Raw genomic sequence first — 22,747 nt, 5'->3', positions numbered from 1 at the left:
TCCAGGCCTCAGGGCAGGTCTTGGGCACCTCAGAACGGGAGGGGGGCCACCGGGGGTAGGGCCAGCCAGGGGAAGGGGCCGCAGGAGTTTGGGGGGGCCTGATGGGGCTGGTTGGCCGCCGCAGTGGCCATCATAGCAACCGGTCGCTCTGGTCATTCTGGTCGTTCCACTGTTCGGTCGCTGGGCTTTTATGTATAGATAGATATCACTAGCAAATATATACATGAAGTGAAATCTTTATTATTTAATTATTTTTATATACTAGACTTCTGAGGTTTTTTTAAAAAGTAGTTTTATATCGTAATGATAGGCTTCCCTGAGGTTTCAAAAATGTTAGTAGCCTCCAAGTTCTACTTCTTTAGTGTGTGTGTGTGTGCGTGTGTGTGTTTTGTGTTTGTTTTTTAATCCTCACCCAAGGATATTTTCCCATTGATTTTTGAGAGAGTGGAAGGGAGCTGGGGAGAAAGAGAGAGAGAGACATCAATGTGAGAGAGATACATCCATTGGTTGCCTCCCACACTTAGGATCGAGCCTACAACTGAGGTACATGCCCTTGATCGGAATCAAACCCGAGAGCCTTCATCCGGGGAGCCAACTCTCTGTCCACTGAACTAAACTGGCTAGGGCTAGTATTTGTTTTTAAGTTTCTCTAAGAAACCCTATAGCCTGTAGAAACTGTATATGCACAGTTTCTTTTAACTCCTACTTGAGGGACTTAACACAAATATGTCATCTTTTTCTATAATTGACAATATTGGACTTGATGAAACAGTTCATTAATATGGAATAAACTAGTCTGGTGCACGGATTCGTGCACCCGAGGGGTCCCAGATTGCGAGAGGGCGGTTCTTGGGTGATGCACCCCGGAATCAGGCTCCCTCCTCTCCGGTTCATGGTGCGTCACCCAAGAACCACAGCTGCCAAGTCACCACAGCTCAGCAGCTTCTGTGTTGAACATCTGCCCCTGGTGGTCAGTGCGTGTCATAGCTACCAGTCGGACGGTCACTTAGCTTTTATATAGAGAGAGACTAGAGGCCCAGTGCACAAAATTCGTGCACTGGTAGGGTCTCTAGCAGCTGCCAGCTGCCGGCCGGGGCCTCCCTCCCTTCCCCTGGCCTGTCCTGTCCCCTGGTTGAACCCCGGACAAATTCCTGGTCGAGGGGACAATTTGCCTACTACACTTTTATTATGTAGGATAATATGGAACAACCTCTGGGCTCCTAAAAACCCAGAGACCTCAGAAATTTTTTTCTATTACAGTTAGTAAACATCAAATCTAAATGTTCACTTGTCAACCCTACTTCCCCTTTCTTAAAAGAAGTAAAAGTTATTTGTGTAACTCTGATTTCCTGATTAAGTGGAATCAGGAATCCCAGCAATTCTCACTATTAAAGGATATGCTTGCACATGTAAGGAATGTTCTGTTTACATAAGGTCTGTTTAGTTTAAGAACATCTTAAGCCCTAGTACAGTCCAGCCTTCCTTAAACTCTTTGTGTACATTCATTCTGCTCAGTTTCACCTCTTTTAAAATGGAACTCAAGCCCTCTACTTTCCACACAAACCCATTCCTTTGTTCTAATTCAGCAAAAGTGTTAGTCCTAAGACAATTATTACTTATTGCCAATATTATCATATTTGACCCTCAGAATTTCAGTTTCCAGTCTTCGTAGGAAACACTATTTTTTTCCCCCTACAGTTTCAGGAGAATTTTTGTTATACGTTGATATTATGCTCACCCAGAGATGTTTCAAGCTTTTTAAATTCCAAATTGACATTTGCAGTGAGCATGACATGTTGGTCCATGCTTCAGTACTACAGTGATGTCATTTACTAAACTCTTTCTTTGCTGAATATTTCTGTACTCCATTGCATCCTAAAAGTTTCAGTTATAATGTCCCATAGTGCTACTAAAAGGCAGTCTTCCAGGAGGCAGCCTGAACACAATTAGCTGCCAATACTATGCCAGGCTTCCATCAACCTCTCCCACCCTCTTAGCAGAATATGTACAAGAAACACCTAGTACTAAAACATCAGGGCAGTGGTTTTCAACCTTCCTAATGCCGCGACCCTTTAATACAGTTCCTCATGTTGTGGTGACCAACAATTTCATTGTTACAAATTGAACATAATTAAAGCATAGTGATTAATCACAAAAACAATATGTAATTATATATGTGTTTTCCGATGGTCTTAGGTGACCCGTGTGAAAGGTCGTTCGACCCCCAAAGGGGTCACAACCCACAGGTTGAGAACCGCTGATCTAGGGGAAAAGGTGACTTTATTGGAATGAAAGTAGATGCAGAGATAGAAAATAAATGGCCAACATTGTCAGATTTGTGCATTTATTGATATGATTATTTTAAAAGGGAAGGGAGGAAAGAGTAAGGCCCAGCCCCTTTATCCTTTCGTTTCCTGCCTTTAACTCTGAAGTGCTGTTTTCATAACACTTACCCTGTCTTAATTCCTGGAACACCCAACAGAAAAAATTTTGATTTTTTTTTTCTAATTCAACTTAAACAACAAAGGCTAAGAGAATGCCTGAGCCTACCACTGTAAAATCTATATGGTTCTGTTTTGGGCTTGGTTTTTTTGTTTGTATAGTAAAAGGGTGATTATTAAATTATAGTAGGATATATTTAAGATTATGAATTGAGATATTAGAAGTTTAACCTCATTCTAGTTTTTTTTAAAATATATTTTTATTGATTTCAGAGAGAGAGAGAGAGAAACATCAATGATGAGAGAAAATCATTGATTGGCTGCTTCCTGCATGCCCCCCACTGGGGACCGAGCCTGCAACCTGGGCATGTGCCCTTGACCAGAATCGAACCTGGGACCCTTCAGTCCACTCTATCCACTGAGCCAAAGCAGCTAGGGCTCATTCAAGATTTTTAACTGCAGTTGATTTTCCAAGTATTTAAATTTTTATTTTTATTGAAGTGTTTACATTCATACAGTGAAGTGCACAAATCTTATGCATTTGATTCAATGAATAAAAACACACCCATCTAACCACCACCTGATCACGGAATAGAATATTTCTAGTATCCCAGAAGACTGTCTTGTGCTTCTTCTAGTCCATTCCTCTTTGCCAAAGATAAACCAGTATTTTTACTCTGTATATTAGTTTTGCCCATTCTTGAAATTCATATAAATGGAATCTTACATACAATCTTTTTTTTAAATATATTTTTTATTGATTTCAGAGAGGAAAGGAGAGGGAGAGAGAGATAGAAACATCAATGATGAGAGAGAATCGTTGATTGGCTGCCTCCTGCACTCCCCACACGGGAGATCGAGCCGGCAACCCGGGCATGTGCCCCAACTGGGAATCGAACTGTGACCTCCTGGTTCATAGGTTGATGATTAACTACTGACCCATGCCTGCCGGGCTTACATACAGTCTTTATATATAATCCGTCTTTTGAATCCGGCATATTGTATTAATCAGTATGTCTTTGAGATTCACCCATTTAGTTGGAATAATTTATTTATTGCTACCTAGTATTCTATTGCTTGACTATCTTACAGTTTATCTATTGTGCTGATGGGCATTTGGGTTGTGTATTGATTTTGGCTGTTATCAAGAGTGACATTCTTGCCCTGACCAGTTTGGCTCAGTGGATAGAGCGTCGGCCTGCGGACTGAAGGGTCCCAGGTTCGATTCCAGTCAAGGGCATGTACCTTGGTTGCGGGCTCATCCCCAGTAGGGGGTGTGCAGGAGGCAGCTGATCAATGTGTCTCTCATCGATGTTTCTAACTCTCTATCCCTCTCCCTTCCTCTCTGTGAAAAATCAATAAAATATATTTAAAATAAAAAAAAGAGTTACCTGTTTTTTTGGTATACAATTCTTTTGAGTATATATACCTAGAAATGGAATTGTTGGGTCATAGAGTAGGCATATGTTCAGGTTTAGTATATCTTTCTTTTTTAAAAAAAATTTAATTGATTGATTTGTGAGAGAGAGAGAGAGAGAGAGAGAGAGAGAGAGAGAGAGAGAGACATTGGTTGTTCCGCTTATTTGTGCATCCATTGTTTGATTTCTGTATGTGCCTTGACCAGGGATCAAGCTCTCAACCTTGATGTATCGAGATGACACTCTAATCAACTGAGCTACCCATCTAGGGCCTCAGTATATCTTTCTTTCTTTTTTAATGCTATTTTTTAAATTGATTTTTTGAGAGAGAGAGGAAGGGAGAGGGATAGAGAGATAAAACATTGATGAGAGAGAAACATCATTGATTGGCTGTCTCCTGAATGCTCCCTACTAGGGATTGAGCCCACAACCCAGGCATGTGCCCTGACAAGGAATCAAACTGGTGACCTCTTCATTCATGGGTTGATGCTCAACCACTGGGCGCAACACCGGTTAGTCTCAGTGTATCTTTCTTATCAGGAGGTAAGGTGGGTTAGTAGTTGACCTGGTAATATTTAGAGATATAGTAACTGAAGCAAAATACACTTTTCTCATTTATGCATTCATTAGTTGATTCTTGTATGTAACCTGACCAGATATCAAACCTGAAACCTTGGTGTATTGGGACAATGCTGTAACCAACTGAACTACCTGGCCAGGGCTGTTTTTAAAAAAATGCTTTTGAAGGGAAAAACCACAGGAGTAAAACATGTTCCTTTTAACTCTGCAATATAATTCAACCAAAGTAATATATATTAGAAAAAGTAACTTTCCAAGCAAAACAAGACCTTGGACAGTTGGTTAAAGTAAATGATTAGACATAAAATATTAAATTAAGGAGATAAGAACTATCCACCATGTAATGTTTTTGATAGTATAAATTAGAACATGGCGATGGGTAGAATTTTTCCATATTTTATCCCACCTCAAGTGCCTTAACTTGTATTAATGCTGAAAAGTAACTGAAACCATTTTGGGGGCTATCTGTTTTATTTGGGGGACCCTAAATTGAGAAAACCTTTATTTGCTTTAAGGTTGTGACCTTTAAGAAGAAAGGGAGGAGGGGAAAAGAAGTGCTTTGATTTCAGATTTTTCCAACCCATTATAATTAACTGGAAAGTATTAGCCTGAAGAGTAGCAGTAATTTTATTTTATTTTTCCCAGGAAGGCAGATTATATCAGCATGTCCAGGAAATCTAAGAAGATTAGGAGCTGTGTAATGGAGTATAATGTGAGTTAGGAGAGCAACTCTGGCTGAACATCATTTATATTTCTGTCCTTTATTTTGAAAGAGTTCAGTTAACACCATAAATGTTATTTTTGAAGTTTCAGACTCAAACACATTTTATTGACTATGTCATGTTATATAAAAGTTCATCAGCTAAATTGAAAATTATACTACTATTTAAGCAGGTGAGTACATGCTGTATTCTTTGAAACATAAATTCTATGTAAATAGCACTAATTCCATATCTTTGCCTTAAGACAAAATAAGTAATAATACAGTAGTTCTTTCAGACCTTAAGATTACATGGCTGAGAATTCTTGATTAAGACTTGATTAAAATATTCCTTTTGAAAAGGGCTGAATATACAAGTGGTACAACTTTACAATCTATTTGGCTGTGGATAATAAATGTAGTTCTCTAAATCTAATTCTGTTTTGTAAAAGTGATTTAAAAGTTATCACTATGTCATGTTTATTAATAGGTAGATAATTGTGCCCTAACTAGTTTGGCTCGGTGGATAGAGCGTCAGCCTGTGAACTGAGGGGTCCTGGGTTCAATTCCGGTCAAGGGCATGTACCTTGGTTGCAGGCACATCCCCAGTAGGAGGTGTGCAAGAGGCAGCTGATCGATGTTTCTCTCTCATCGATGTTTCTAACTCTCTATTCCTCTCCCTTCCTCTCTGTAAAAAATCAATAAAATGTATTTTTTTTAAAAATAGGTAGATAATTGTGATGCTTCTTCCATCTCTGTCCTAAAAGGGCTTTCTGTTTCCTTAAAGGAATTGAATCTAATAATTCCATCACAACCTATTGATAATTTCAAATTCATTACTTCCTTCCTGAGCATAAAGTTTATTAAAGATATATGCTGTGTTCTCTGAGAAATGAATTACACACACTTACTTTCCTCTTTCATGCCAAGCTGTGGATTTTTATAAAAGATGTTCTAAAAATGGTTTCATTCTAACAAACCATATTGATGCAGTCTAAAAGGACCGCCACAGAGTGAGGTTCAGTTGTAAAGTTCACGAGAAATTAGTAGAGGTTTTCTCCAAATTGCTCTTATGCTTTTTATTGCACTAAAAAGTAAAGATTTATGTTTGAAAAGTAGAGAAGAATGCTGACTTCTTATGTAACCATCTGTGCTCTTAGGCAAGGATAAAGACCTCTTAAGAGTTATATTTTTTTTAACAAAGCTAAACATTCTAAAATTAATTTTTTTATTAAGGTAACATTGCTTAAATAGCAAATTTCAGGTATGCAACATTATAATTTGTTTCTGTATACTCTATTTCCTGCTCACCACAAAAGTCTAGTGTCTCTCCATACCATATATTTGACCTCTTTACGCATTTCATCTTCCCACTTTCCTTTCCCTCTGATTACCACCTTTCTGTTGTCTATATCTATGGGTTTGTTTTTGTTTTGTTATGTTTATTAATTTGTTACTTTTTTGTTTTATATTCCATATGAATGAAATCATACAGGTTTTGTTCTTTTCCATCTGATTTATTTCACTTAGTATAATATCCTCAAGATCCATCCATGTTGTCACAAATGGTAATTTTTCATCTTTTTTATGACTGAGACCGTGTGTGTGTGTGTGTGTGTGTGTGTGTGTGTGTGTGTGTCACATATCATATCTCCTTTATTCACTCATTCATTGATGGACACTTAGGTTGTTTCTGTATCTTGGCTATTGTAAATAATGCTGCAGTGAACATAGGGGAACATACATCTTTTTGAATTAGTGTTCTTACAAGTAGAGAATTGTTTTTCATCTGAATTTATAGCTGCCAGAATGTAGGTTGATAATCTCAAGTCTGATATTTATTAACATAAGAAGGATAAATAAATTCTGGTATACCTTAATATTGTTCAGCAATATTAAGGATATATAAGTTGGGGATTTTAAATGCCTATTCCCAGTATCTTCGGGTTGTATATGCATGTGTTAATTTAGATGTATTTTCTTTTGGAACTCTTATTGTCAGGGAACAGATGATGAATGGTGAGAGTGAGATTTCCATTTCTTTCATTTAAAAAAACACACATTTAAAATGATATAGCAATTAGTGGAAAAGTTAAGGTCTAAATCTCTTAATATTTCTTTATTGATTATTTTTCTTGATATTCTTGGAATATATTTATTGGGATTTTTAAATAAAAGGTTTTTGGTGCATGATAGGAAAACAGCAAGTTGCAAAATGATAAAGTGAGCATGAGAAAAATTAATGTACACTATTATGCAAATATTCACTCAAGTTTTTAGAAACCATCTTTAATGAGATATCATTTACGTACAATGAAATTCACCAATTTTAAGTGTGTAATTCCATGAGTTTTGACAGATGTATCGTCATGTAATCATACTACAATGAAGGTATAGAGTATTTTTGTCACCCCAAAAGTTTCCTTATACCCCTTTGCTGCCAATCCTTCCTCCATTCCTTGGCAACCACAGATCTGTTTCCTGTCACTATAATTGTCTCTTTAAATTTTTCTATAAATGAATTCACACAGTGTATATAGTCTTGTGCCTGGCTTATTTAACATAATGCTTATGAGATTCATCAGCATTGTTGTAGCAATTGTTTCTTTTTATATGTTTTCTTTATCTTCTTGTCATCTTTCCTCTACCTTTCTGAATGTAGAAGCATTTTTTTAAATGTATTTTTATTTCAGAGAGAGGAAGGGAGAGGGGAGAGAGGAATGGAAACATCAGTGATGAAAGAGAATCATTGATCAGCTGCCTCCTTCACACCCCCTACTGGGGATTGAACCCGCAACCCAGGCATGTGCCCTGACTAGGAATCGAACTCAGGACTTCCTGGTTCATGAGTGGATGCTCAACCAATGAGCCACACTGGCCAGGCTAGGAGCATATTTTTAATAGCATTACTCTGTTATTTCTGTTGATTGAATTTTCTCCTAGTAGTGGGTCATATTTTCCTATTTCTATGAATGCGTGGATTGTTTTTATTATGTCAGATATATTTCCATTATTAGGTGTTGCATTCCTTTTGATAATTTTGGACTTTGTTCTTGAAATCAATTGGATCCTTTTGAGACTCGCTTTTAAGGTTTGTTAGAGTGGGTCAAGCACAACTTTTAGTCTCAGGCTAATTTAACTCTATTACTAGTGTGATACCCTTCTGAGGTCTTTCCATGTGGGTGGGTGAAAATAAAAACTATTGCCAACTCAGTTGGCTGCATTCTGGTGTATCCTTCCCCGGCACCTGATGGTTTCTTCTCATACTTATGCAGGTCAGCACTCTGCCAGAGGCTCAAGGGGCCCTTCCATAGATCCCCTCATCCTCTCCTATACACTGCCCAATAAATTCTAGCCTCCTTAGCCTCTCCAACTCCCATGTCTGGTGTCCTCAAGTGACAAGACTAGGTTCCCCACCCTATGCAGCAGATTAGGACCTACTCTAGTAGCATAGGGACAATCCAAAGGCTCACCTCCTGTTAACCTTCTCAGTCCTGCACTGCCTGTGGCCCAGTACCTGGAAACCATTGTTTTATATACTTCATCCAGTTTTCTATTGTTTATAGCAGGAAGATAATCTAGTCACTGGTATGCTATCATGGCCAGAGTGGAATTCTCTTCTTTTGAGTAAGAGTAAGCATATATTGCTATTTCTAGAGCACATGGCTCATCATTCCTTAACATACTTAAATATAACACACTTTAATGTCTGCTTTATTATTTGTAAGAGTTATGTCATAATTTTAGTGATGTTCATTAGAGTTCATACTAAGCTTAATCTATGTTTGAGTGTTATTTTTTGGTCAACTTGAAATTATTTACATAGAGAGTATTAAATTCGGGTTATTTGTTAATCCTCACCCAAGGATATTTTTCCACTGATTTTTAGGAAGAGTAGATAGGAGAGAGAGAGGGAAAGACAGAGAGGAACATCGATATGAGAGAGACACATCAATTGGTTGCCTCCTGCATGAGCCCCGACCAGGGCCTGGGCCAGGGAGAAGCCTGCAACCAAGGTACATGCCCTTGGCTGGAATCGAACCCCAGGACCCTTTGGTCCATAGGCTGACACTCTATCCACCTGAGCCAAACTGGCTAGGGCAATTTGGGGTTATTTGTAGCAAACATATCTAAAGTAGCTTCCCATCAATGATGGATATAGTAGTATTCTAATTCTAAGGAAATATATTAACCATTTGTATTTCTGGTTGATTGATTTATCTTTTGAACAGTATGATGTTTGTTTTTTAATATTAATTTTCTGGCTTTCTAATATATGTGAGAAAATGACTGCAAACCTTTTTTTTCTTATTGGATTTATTGGGATGACATCTATAATAATAAAAGGGTAATATGCTAATTAGACCAGAAGTCCTTCTGGGCGTCATTCCGAATGTCCTTCTGGACAAAGCCGGGGCCAGAGGAAAGCCTGGGTCCCAGGTGCCAGAGGGAAGCCTGTGCCGGCAGCCAGGGGAAGGAAGGCCTACTCTTGCACGAATTTTCGTGCATCAGGCCTCTAGTTGGTTAATAAAATTATATAGGTTTCAGGTGTACAATTCTATAATACATCCTCTGTGTTTGTATTGTGTGTTCACCACTCCAAGTCAAGTCTCCTTAAAGCATCACCATTTATCCTCCTTCACCCTCTCCGACCTCCCCCAACCCCCTCTGCAAACCTTTTCTTTACTTGGGCATATTCGTAATTAAGATCATCGTTTGAATTCATGGCTTGCTCTCTATTACAGAACAGTTGTTGGGACATCTATTCAGATATTGACCTACCATAATGTCAAAAACAGGCCAAACGTTTAGTCACTTAGCAGTTAGAGAAATGTATGTTTCAATCCATTGGTGTTATAGGGAAGGTGGACAAAGTGGGATTAAAAATATGATTTTAAAAAGGACACATATGTAATACCCTTTGTAATACTTTAAGCAATAAAAAAAATATGATTTTACATTATTATGGATATGCTGTTGCTGTCTGGTAGGAGTTTTAGGGAAATGGTAACATAAAATCAGACTCTTAAGAGGAAAATTTGTGTCTCTACATGGCTTTATCTCTGGTCTTATATGTAAAATTATTCACAGCACCGTTAGGTGGAATGAATATTAAAGTTGAGAGACCTAGATTCTAGTCTCAGCTGTGCCACTTATTACCATGTGACTTACCAGCCAATCACTGCCTTGGTGAGAGTCTCCTGATCTATAAAATGAAGATGAAAATAAATACCCTACCTACTGCAAAAGGATAGGGTGTTAAATGAGATGACAATGTTTGAGGACGCTAATGTGCAATGGAAATATTAGCTGTTAAACTTATTTTGTGCATTACTATAAAATCTGTTGTCAACACCTAGTCTGACAGAATACAAAGCAAGATATATTTATATTTCATACAGCTTGCTGTGCAAAAATATTTTATGTTGGAAAGGAAGAAATAAATCATAGGACTGATTGACAGAATGGAGATAGAGGCGATTGCTCTCTTTTTAATATTATTTTATTTGTTTTCCCATGATTTTCCAGGCAAAGAGTGTGTACAGCAGTTAGCTGAAAATACTAGGTATTTCAGGAGACGTCTGAAAGAGATGGGCTTCATCATCTATGGAAATGAAGATTCTCCAGTGGTGCCTTTGATGCTCTACATGCCAGCCAAAATCGGGTACGTTTTATTACACAATACAAACTGGTCTCTCTAGGCTTAAGGTTTCCGTGATATGAGACTCAGAATTAGGTATTTTGGCCTCTTCATGTTAACATGTATTCACTAGATATGCCATTGATTAGTGGATTCCAACTTGCAAAATATGTTAACTTGTTAGTCTTTCATTAAACATACATTTGAGTTTAATGCACTCTTCTGGGGGATTGAGATAGATCAGCAAACAATACACAAAAGTAAAAATCCCTCTCCCGTGGAGCTTACGTTCTAGTGGGGCGACAGACAAACATAATAGATAAGTAAATTATAACACATGTGAGAGGGTGTTTAGAGCTATGGGAAATACAGAGCAGATATGGGGCATTGAGCGTGCCCTGTGGCGGGCAGTTTACAGCATTAAATGGGGTGGTCGGGGTGAGCCTCAGTGGGAAGGGAACATGACACCTGAGCTTAAAAGACAGAGAGAGTTAGCCACCTGGAGAAAGAAGCTTTTGTGCAAAGGCCATAAGGCAGGAACATGCTTAGCCAAGGGAAGAATAGCAAGGAGGTGAGTGGAGCTGAAGTGCAGTGCCCATGAGGGCGAGTGGTGAGCCATGCAGTCAGGGCGTGTGCTTGCATAATTATCAGAAGTGCAGATTGCACCAGCTTCTTTGGCTTGTGCAGGGTGTGTATAATAGGAAGCCTTGTCCTAGAATGGCTTCCAGTGTATAACAAAACCAGAAGACATTTGAAAAGCAAATATGAAATGAACCAATACAATTATTTGCAAAATAATAACATGCAAAATTGTTCCAGAGATGGAAAATAATTCAGATTTGTGAGTTTTGACCGGTTCTTAGATATAAAATTGGATAAGGTTTAATTGAAGTCATTAAAGGAGCAAATATTTTATTCATCTTTGAATCCCCAGTTACCCACCACAGGCCCTGGCATTCAGAGGCCACTCAGTAATGTTTATTAAAATGAATAGGAGGGAAAATTCAATCAGGGAACCTAGAAACATGGTGATTCCTACGATAATAATGAGGGGGAAATTGGGCAGGGGTGCTCACTGAGGCAAAAAGAGTTCAGTTTTCAACAGGAAGTCATATGGGCAGTTGGCCTTACGGCCTTCAGAAGCAACGGTGGAAATGAGCCAGGCAGAGGTGTAGAATATTCCTCATTCCTGAAATGGAATTATCATGAATAAACTGGAAGAGTTATTCAGTCTGGAGGACTGACTGAATCTAGAACCCTTTCTTTAGAGAGGACTGTGTCTATTTTGCCCTAGTGAAGCTGACTGTGTACATCATAATTAAGACTTGGAGAGAGTGCAGCAGAATTGGAATAAATCACTAGACAGTTTGGGAACATGAGCTGAAGATGCAGGCACTCAGGCCCTTGCTGCCACAAAGGAAGTACATCGAAGACTGTACTGGTACTAGAGGGAGTGGGGACTGGCTGGCGCTAATGTAATTAGTTGCTAATGTAACTAAAATGTGTGGGATTCTTTTTATTTTCAAAAAAACACTTTAAACAACTAAGGGGAAAATACAAAAAGGATTGGTAAGTCAAAAAGAGGAAAAGACAAAGAACATAATTTAGTAAATATAACAATTTACATGAGAGTTAGAATTATGTTATTTAGACAAGATACAGAAGTGGAACAAAGTCACATGCCACCAGGTTGCCTTGGGGTTGGGGGTTAATGAGAGCTGGGTACTCACACAGCTGGAGCCTGGGGATGTGCTGGCCTCACAAACACCAAAGGAAACCCTGAATTCCAGAGGCAGATTGATGCCCACCTCAGTCAAAGACATGCCTGGTGTTGGGGGGTTAGTGCTACCAGGCCATTTTACCAGCAGAAGTCCACGGTACAACAGATCCTCTGCCTCCTTATAATCTTAAGAGTCTTCTAAACTGCCAAGCCTAACATTTCAAGAGCCAGGTTTTAAACGCTAGTTCATTTTGAAGCCTCTGAACCACTGTTACATGTCCGGGACACTTTAAGGCCAAAATTGCAAATTACTTTAGGCAAGCCCTATTAAAAATTGGTCTCTGCCAACTGTCTTCTTCACCTTTGTGAAGAAAACCATTTGGGAGACAACCACTTTTGGACTGAGTAAAAAAAGTCTTTGTGAACTGTCCGTGTTAACTTGAAGAGGAAATTCCTCATAGAAGTCTCCAGCGCCTCTCACTCAGGAGTTTAGCTCATTCAGCCCTGCAGGACCTCTGTACTGTATGCTTTATGACTCTTCCTGGTTTCTTTTCCTTGCTTTCCCTTCGCAGCGCCTTTGGACGGGAGATGCTGAAGCGGAACATCGGAGTAGTTGTGGTGGGATTTCCTGCCACCCCAATTATTGAGTCCAGAGCCAGGTTTTGCCTGTCAGCAGCTCATACCAAAGAAATTCTTGATACTGTAAGTAGACACTTTAACCTTGGTATAAAATATCTTATACTAAGAGGGCCTGATTATCAGATGAAATTATTTGTTGATCGTGACGTTCTTTGAGCACCTAAGATATTTACCAGTAAAATAGAGGAGGGAATATACAATGCTACTTAAAACATTGATGTTTACCAAAAAAGAACAAAGAAAAACCATTAGCATCACCCACCAGACCCTGTGTGATCATGGGGACTTTGGGGAATTTTTTGGCTTCATCTTGTTCCACGCCCTCCCTCTTTATGGCCTCTACAACTAACTATACAGTTCTCTTTCTACTCTACTCTATGTTTCTACTCTAAACGATCTTGTTTGTTTGTTTTGTCTAGGATTTTCTTTCTTGAGCCTTCTCTTATCTTTTCCCTGCTAATTCCTACTCATTCTTCATATCTCCACTTAAAGGAAACTGGCTCAAATCTATTCCCAAACCCTCTTGCTTGATGTTTCCTTGGAATCTTAATATTTCTCCTTAGCGCCCTAGCCAGTTTGGCTCAGTGGCTAGAGCATCAGCCTGCGGACTGAAGGGCCCCCCAGGTTCGATTCCGGCAAAGGGCACATGCCCGGGTTGCGGGCTCAATTCCCAGTAGGGGGTGTGCAAGAGGCAGCCGATCAATGATTCTCTCTCATCATTGATGCTTTTATCTCTCTCTCCTTCTCCCTTCCTCTTTGAAATCAATAAAGAAATATATTTTAAAAAGAAAAGATTTCTCCTTAGGGAATTATTCACACCTTTCATTGTTTATGGAAATACTCTCCATTAGATAAATCTTGAGGATAGGAGCTAAGTCTGTTTTGCCCATTCTCTATCCCAAGACCTAACACAGTACCAGGCACATTTATGATAGCATTCAAACATTGCTGAAAGAAGATTTAAGTAAATGGAAAGACATCCTGAGTTTGTGGATTGGAAGATTTAATATTGTTAAGATGGTAGGCAGTATAGCAAGATCCATAAATCCATTGTGCAATCCCTATCAAAATCCCAATGGCTTTTTTTGCAGAACGTTTAAAGCAGAGCCTCAAATTCATATGGAACTATAGGGTCCCCAGATAGCCAAAATAGTATTAAAAAAGAAAATTGAAGTTGGAGGACTCAAACTTCCTGATTTCAAAACTTACTACAAAGCTATAGTAATTCAAAACAATGGGATTCTAGCATATAGATGTACTTATAGACCAATGGAATAGCACTGAGAGGAATAAACCCAAGCATCTGGCTAATTAATGTTCAACAAGGGAACCAAAGCTAGTCAATGGGGAAAGACTAGTCTCTTCAACAGATGGTGCCAGGCAATTGGATAACCACATGCAAAATGATAAAGTCGGACCCCCACAGCATGTGAATAATTCCCTAAGGAGAAAGCATTATGTTAAGTGAAAGAAGCCAGACACAAGAGACCACATTTACACAAAACGGCCTAAAGGCAAATTCCTAGGGTCAGCCCTAGCTGGTTTGGCTCAGGGGATAGAGCGTCGGCCTGCAGACTGAAGGGTCCCAGGTTCGATTCCAGTCAGGGGCACATGCCCGGGTTGTGGGCTCGATCCCTGGTGGGGGGCATGCAGGAGGCAGTCAATCCATGATTCTCTCTCATCATTGATGTTTCTATCTCTTCCTTCCTCTCTGAAATCAATAAAAATATATATTTTTTAAAAATTCGTAGGGTCAGAAAATAGATTGGTGCTCCTGGCTAGGTGACTCAGTTTTGAGCGTCATCCCATACACCCCCCTCCCCCCCAAAAAAAAAAGTTGCAGATTCAATTCCTGGTCAGGGTACATACCTAGGTTGCAGGTTCAGTTCCTGATCAGGATATGTATGGGAGGCAACCGAACAGTGTTTTTCTCTCTCTTTCTTTCTCTTTCTCTCTCCCTTTCCTCTCTCTAAAATCAATAAACATATTGAGGATTTTTTTAAATTACTCTTTAAAACTAAGAAAGAAAAGAAAATCTATTGGTAGTTATCAGGGCTAGTGGTAAGGGAGGAATGAGGATTGATTGATAGGAGTATGAGGTTTCTTTTTTGAGGTGATATGCTTTATAATTAGTGATGAAAGTTGTACAACTCTGAATATATTAAAAGCATTGACTTGTACACTTTGAAAAGGTGAATTTGTGGCATGTGAATTGTATCTCATTAAAGTGTTATTTTTAAAAATAAGAAGGGCAGTGCTATTGGTTCAGGAGCCCCGCTGTTCTAAAATACTCTTATTAAAGGACCACACTCAACCCTATAATTAACACTTTTTTAACTAAGAACCCATCTTACCCTGTGATCCAGAGGTCTGGTGTAGACTCTTTGTTAACAAATGGTGGTCCTTGTAATGGTTCCTAATTTCTAATCTAACCAGGTAACCCCACATAATAGCCGGCAGTTTCTAGTTACAATTTTACCTTTTATGTAAATAAAACTTACTCATCTGAAATATTTGGTTTGGGATCAGAAGAAATTTTGTTATCTAGATCCCTTTGAGCTACTGTGGGTTTATTCCTGTCTCTATTCATTTTCTTTTTTAAATTGATGACAAAATATTAAGTTCTTCTGAAGTTTGAGTTCATAAATGTCCTTTACTCTGTGATCTTAGTAAGTCGTGTGTTGTTTTAAATTAACAAATTCTATATCAGAGGTCAGGAGCATAAATGGCTAATGGGTTCTCCAGCTAAAATTCAACCTTAAATTGTTTCCATATGGAGCTTTCAATTAAGCCTCTTCTCAAAGGTACCACTGTTCTGATAACACATTGAAATCCAGCTCTTACTTGCTTTTTATATCTTTTCACATTTGGAATGAAGAATGTTTTATCTTATGCTGGAATAAATAAGGAATACTATTAGTGGGCTTTTCCTCTCTACAAACACTGATTTTTAAAAGTTAAACTTAGGAATAGGTAAATGTGGCTTTTTACTAATAATGAACTGATCCCTCTTCTGAAGTAGAAGGTGTACATTTTTAAATATGTTTTTATTGATTTTTTTACAGAGAGGAAGGGAGAGAGATAGAGAGTCAGAAACATCGATGAGAGAGAAACATCGATCAGCTGCCTCCTGCACATCTCCTACTGGGGATGTGCCCGCAACCCAGGTACATGCCCTTGACCGGAATCGAACCTGGGACCTTTCAGTCCGCAGGCCGACGCTCTATCCACTGAGCCAAACCGGTTTTGGCGTGGGTGTACATTTTTATATGTTATAACCATAAGTGTACAGAAGATGTAGATGGCTTGATGGAATGCAGAGAGTTACAGGGCTTCTACTGCCCACCTTACTGTTTCTTATGAGATGGTGTCATAGAGCCATCATCTCCGAAGCCAAGCGCATTCACCCCAGGCTTGTTATTAGACCCACTAGGTAAAGTCCACGGGTCTGGGGAGTGAGTAACAGGGCTGCAGAGCTACCGTGAATTGAAAATTGCATTCTTTGACCTATGCCAGGTTCTTTTATTAGAAAGTCTTAGCATCTAGGATTTGAAACATTTTGCTGTCTTCCTTGAATTTCTCTGAGATATATCTGGGGCTTAGAGTTTTCCTATCCTTGCAGTAAATTTTTGTCTGAGAAATTTTGAACACATCCCTTTCTTATATTGAAATCCTCTATTTTGACTGTGTGTGCTGCTTTTTGGAAAGGTTAACTCTGTGAACTCTGATTCATATGTTGCTGTATGTATGTCATATTTCAAGAGCTTTTTTCTTCAATACACATAAGAGACCATACATGGATTGCTGCTACCAGGTAGACCAGTGTAGCAATCAGGAAGACTTTGCCTTTTATAGCTTGCCTTACTGTTTGAATTGTTTTATATGAAGCCTATTTTCTTTGAAAAATAAAGGGCTAATTTTACAGGAAAGGACATTATACTGAGCAGAGTTTTGATGGGAAGATGAGATAATCTCCCAAGATTGGGGTTCTGGAGCTCAGATCAAGCTCTGTCCTTTCCCTGCTCCTCCCTTACCTGCAGCCCGTTCCTCACCCACACAGTCTCCTCCTCCGGTTTCCACTTGTTCTTCCTGAGTCAGGGCAGCAGTCCACTTTGGGGACTTTCTCCATCTTGCATCTGGGAGGCATCTCCGCGCAGACTTCTCGTCAGTTTTCTGGAGCATGATACTGGAAAGAGTAAGCACTGAAGTATAAAAGGAGAGAGAATACATTGTGGCCGGCCTAGCAAGTCCAGGGCACATGTTCCTTTTCCTGCCAAGCATAACATACTGTGGTGAATTATACCTTTTATTCTGAATGCCTGCTATTCACAACCCATTATTCATGGTCAGCCCCACGTTCTTGCTCAGAAAGCAGCTCTTTGCATAGCTGCACTGTGGTCCGGCCTGAGTAAGTGCACTGGATGCAAACAGTCCCACCAGAGGATGGGAAGCACCGGCCACGCCTGCAGCCCCTGGCTCTGACCACCTCTGCTCTGTCTTACATTTCAGGCTCTCAAGGAGATAGATGAAGTTGGGGACCTACTACAGCTGAAGTATTCCCGTCACCGGTTGGTGCCGTTGCTGGACAGGCCCTTTGATGAGACCACATATGAAGAAACAGAAGACTGAGCCTTTTTGGTGCTCCCTTACGGAAACTCTCCCTCACCCAGGACAGTGTGTGGCCTTTCTGAGCCAGTTCCAGGAACCACACTTCTGTGGCCGTCTCACGTGAAAGACATTTTCTCAACTACTGACGGTGGCCACCTCCACTCCAAATGGCATTTTGTAAATAGGAAAAACTGCTCCACGTCTTCCTTTGCTGCATTTCACCTTTTAAAAAAGGTGACTTACTTTGCTTTTTTGTCCATTAAAAAATGTTTTATTTTATAACTATCCTATTTGTGAAATCACGCTGACCCTAGCCTGTCTCTGCTAACCACACAGGCTGTTGCCCTTCCCCAGCCACCTCGCAGCCTTGGGCCCATCCAAAGCTGCCAGCCGGCATCACAGCCTCAAGACTCACCTGGCCCCCCCCTCCCTCGGGAGCAAGTGCCTTCCACTTACTTCCACTCCAGATCCCGGAGGTTGCCAACCTGGGAATCCTTATTTAACCAGTCAAGTAATCAACCAAAGTGTTCTGCTTTTAGTCTTAAGTTAAGCCTTTTAAGAAAAACAGAAAACGTTAACACTGTTGATATTCTCCCTCGTTGTGTAACTCCCCCTGGTCTAGAGCCTCCCAAGTCGTGGTCTTGTTCCATTTACTGGAATGGAACAAGGATTTCTTCATTCACCATCAAATATTTCTTCATGATGGTCACTGTCTGGGGGTATGTCCAATTTCTGGATTCTTCCCAAGCTCTAACTTAATGCCCCCACCCCCTACGTAGAACACTTAAATTGTTTTAAAGGCACCCGCACCCCACCCTGATCAGACCTCCGTGGTGAAGCCGACTCACACTTCACGATTCTGTGTTCAAAGCTGCTCCGTGGAGTGATGTGCAGTCCTGCTGGGTGAGGGGCAGGGGCAGCCGGAAGAATTGATTACCACTTGCAGAACCAGACTGTCTGTGGTTTGCTCCTTAATGCTATCTGCTTTTCAAAATTATGATGGCCTCTGCCTGGGTCTGGGTCCAGATTAGGATTTAAACTGATAAAGGGAAATGTTGGTAAATCCTCTGCTCAGAAATCATTTGTCATGTTCCTATAAGGATTAAAGTTATTAACTTGCCCTTTTTAGAAGTTGGCCCATTTAAATATCACTCTTCTGAGCGCTGGTTCTCTTTATTCTTGATGTCCTAAGACAATTCTAACCTGACATCAGGGGTTTAGTCTCCCTTGCCTTCCATTACCTTCCCTTATTTTAAAGAAATTCTGAACACATATCTGTTGGCCAAACTGGCACCGTCTCTACTGACTCTGTTTTCATATCAGATAAGGGGACTTCTTTCAGAGAGCTTTATGCTGCTTGACCAAAGAACACATCTGAAAATCACCATGTTAAAGTTCTTTTATTTTTTTTCTGTTAACCAAAGCTTCAGTGAAAAGAACTTTAGACTCTATTCTGCGCAAGATCAGCTTGTCTTTTAGTAGCCATCAGGTATGATAGGGAAAGATTGAGAACCCAATGGAAAAGAATCCTGTGAAAGTATTTTTGCACATCTCTAATTGTGAAACCACTCCTTTTATTGGTAAGAATTCTCAGTCCAGATTCTCTTGGGCATCTTATTATCAGCTGTGGTATGTTTGTGCTAATACGTGTAGTGGAGGATGTATGCAATATTATCGTTTGTGAAGTTTTGTTTTCGTGTCTCAACTTGTCTTTGATCACTCTCAGCATCTGAGAGCCTTAAGCCCTTGAAATGTTCCAAGGTTTCATTTTACTTTTTTAAAGAATAGCAAGGGGTGAATAAAAGAACCATGTGGATATGCGGGGACTATACTTAGCATGTACAAGCTACAGTAAGAAAGAAATTGTGGTGACCAAGTAACTCGTCCTGTAAAATAAAGTGCATTGCTACCCTTTCCTGCACATCTAGTGTCTCACCCTAGGACCCCATAGAGTACCAGATGGCTTTTGCACTGCAGTTACTATGTAGTGGCGTAGGGTTTGTAAAAGTCACAAACTTTACGCAATGAACTTACTTGCTAGTCTTTATTTTGGCTTGCATGAAGTCAGTGCAATATAAAATATCAGTATGGGCATTTTAAAAGTTATATATCACTTTGCTGGCATAAAATTATTTCAGTATAAAAGTAGTTAAATTATAAATTTATTTTGAAGAAACAAAAGTCCTATGATCGATCCAGGACCTCTGCTGTCTAGAGGACAAAACATTATACATGCTGGTTGTCTCTTTTTGAAACTGTAATATAAATCTAGGATCCAGTCATATAGCAAGTATCATTCTTTAACCAAGCCCTTGGGGGAATATAAGTGTATATAAATACAGTCCTTGAGAACAAGTCGAAATCTGGGACTTGTAAGTATTGTTTAGTACATGGTTTAACACAGCCGGATTTGAGAATCTGATGGGATTCAAACAGGCATCAGCTAACCGTGACTACCAAAGCTGATCATCTGAGTCAGTCAGTGCAGGTGTGACTCAGCCTTATCACATTTCCCCATCTCTCTCTTTAGCATTCTTGATCCATTCCAGGTTTAGGAGACTTTTCTGCAGATTACATCAAAACCCAGGAAATCTATAATGAGGCGACATAAAAATCACACACAAAGAATGGAGCAGATAGCAGATCATCCTCCCACCTTTGCCCTAGAATGTGATGTACATTCTAAAGCAAGGAACTATGGGAAATGCTCAGGGGCTTTGAAGCATTTTTTCAACTTTTTGCTTTGCTTTGGAAAATTTCTTCTCTATTTAAAACATCCTAGTCTCCAGAACCCCAAAGTCTCTATCTTAAACTTTGATGATAGGCTGAGGATTTCAGATGGTCAAAACATGCTTCTTCCTCATGTAGTCACGTAAGGTGGACAGAATATCCTACACAACTACTGGGGACTGTGTGTACCTAATGCCCTTTCAGAGGCCAAGGAATTGGATATTCTTCCCATGATTTATCTCTATACTCCCTCCCTCCTGTATTTGGCTTTTCTTTCTTTTTGTTCTTGATTTTTAGAATTCCACAGGCAGTGAAGAAAAAGATTTGGGGGGATTCTTGTTTTATTAGACTTCATAGGGATGTAACAGAACCTGTCTCCTGGTTCTCTTGTGAAAAGAATTGCTGTGTCCTAACTCCCAGGGTGTCTCCTGGTGTTCTAGGTAAGCCAAAATGGATTCTAATCTCTACTTGCTAAAACCCATGTGGTTAGGCAGTGGGGAGAGTGAGTGGTTTTCCTTCTGTCTACCTTCATGAAGATCCAGATCTGGAGCATTTCACACAGGTAAAATCAGCATAGCCCAAAGGGATTGTGAAGGTTATAAAAGTGAAGATTCTTATAGCTGTTGAGCAGCTGTTTGCTTAAATGCAATCCCAGAACCTATAGATGTGCTGCTACCTATTTATCATGGAGGCTCAGTTTATAATGGAAGCTCATTGCCCAGCAGGCATCTTAATCCATTAAGCCAGTTAATCAAAACACCTCCATGTAGAGGAATGCATGTCCATTCTCTCCTCAGCTTTATCCTCATGAAATTTAGTGTCCAGGCTCCTAGCCAATTGCTATGTGCCCAGATAGCCAAATTAGAAGGCTGGCTTCCTGCTTATCATACTGAAGAAATGCTAGGACTAGCCAGTGATCCATTTGCTCTTAATTGTATGAAAAATGCTGTTGCCTCTTTTGTCGTTTCCAGTGACCTGTATTCCAAGCATCTTTTGCTATGGAGTGAGTCTTTTCTAGGGAGGAAACCAAAGGGATTAGCTGGAACCCCTATTGAAAATGTTTATTCAAGTCTTCTGTGGTGAGTCTGCAGGTATCACATTCCCAGTCCACCCTTGGGAGTGGCTTGGTTGGGGAGCTGTGGGCAAGGTCTTGCTTACTGCATAGTACACATGAAAAAATGGCCTTAAACTGTGATTCTTTGTGGTATGATGAGATATAATAAACTGACCCTGAAGAATGCACTGGCTCTTAAACTGCAGTTACTGTGTTTTTAATGAAGCAATACCCAAAGCTCTGTTCTTGTGGAGCAGTGGTGGGGAGGTTAGCAGTACCTTGATGGGCTAAGTGTCCTGTCTTGCTGCCATCTGCATGGATAAGTGGATCCCTCCATGTACGTGGAGCCTTGAGCCAAGTCACAGTCTGCTTTTCCAACATAACTCCCAAGCTTCTTGTGCAAAAGCTTGGTCCCTTGGTTCCAAGGGAGTGTGGGACATGTCACGGACTAAGGTGGAATGGTAACTTGTCTCCCTAAACAGGTCTTACTTCTGTGATGTTAAACCAATGGTTGGAATGACAAAAGTCATTCTTGATGGTTCTTCACAGGATACTGGTGAGATCGTGCTCACAGCCTCAATGATCCCTCTCTGAATAAAAGTAGCTAACATTAAGAGAAGGGGAAAGAGAAAATAAGAATAGACAAATAGCTTATGGGGAGCTGAGATCTTACTTTGTTGGCCCATATTTTTCCATTAACCAATTTGCCTGTAACCTGGAATTTGCAAGAGGTGCTGTGATAACCCCTCTCCGTTGCTGCAATGCTCATATAATCTGACAAAGTGAGAGAAGGGGAAATTCAATAAAAATGTAAGTGATATTAAAATGTCTTTCTTTCTCCCTTACCCCTGTCTCCCTTTTTTGCCAAGTAATTTTTTTTTTTTTTACTTTGTTGGATGACTGGGAAGCTATAAATAGTGGGTTGGGGTAGGTGTATGAGCTTTAAGAGTGCATGTCAAGAACTGAAGGGTATCAGAGGGGAGGGGGGTTGTAGGGCTGGGTGAAAAGGTGAAGGGATTAAGCAAAAAAACAAAACAAAACTCATAAACACAGTGTGGGGATTACCAGAGGGAAAGGACGGTAGGGACAGGCAGAAGTGGGTAAAGGGGATAAATGGTGAGGGAAGGAGACTTGATTTTGGGTGGTGAACACAATACAATATACAGATGATGTGTTATATAACAGTACGCTTGAAACCTACATAATTTTATTAACCA

General features: G+C 39.8%; 1 protein-coding gene across 2 annotated transcripts in view; it reads left to right on the top strand.

Moving 5' to 3' along the window:
* The window catches only part of SPTLC2 (serine palmitoyltransferase long chain base subunit 2), a 92,538-nt gene extending 70,808 nt beyond the window's left edge, over positions 1–21,730 (top strand). Inside the window, exons 10-12 of one of the 2 annotated variants that reach the window (XM_006086957.3) lie at positions 10,668–10,803; positions 13,072–13,201; positions 17,648–21,730. In XM_006086957.3, the coding sequence (XP_006087019.1) occupies positions 10,668–10,803; positions 13,072–13,201; positions 17,648–17,767 (386 nt within the window). In that variant the 3' untranslated portion in view covers positions 17,768–21,730. Of the gene's footprint in view, positions 1–5,083; positions 5,155–10,667; positions 10,804–13,071; positions 13,202–17,647 lie in introns of those variants that run through there. The other variant, XM_023752489.1, reaches the window with a different exon arrangement.
* Positions 21,731–22,747: the final 1,017 nt, after the last annotated feature.

Source organism: Myotis lucifugus, unplaced genomic scaffold, assembly GCF_000147115.1.
Source record: "Myotis lucifugus unplaced genomic scaffold, Myoluc2.0 scaffold_34, whole genome shotgun sequence".
Lineage (NCBI taxonomy): Eukaryota > Metazoa > Chordata > Mammalia > Chiroptera > Vespertilionidae > Myotis > Myotis lucifugus.
Note: the sequence above shows the minus strand (reverse complement) of the source record. Positions and strands in the feature narration are given on the sequence as shown.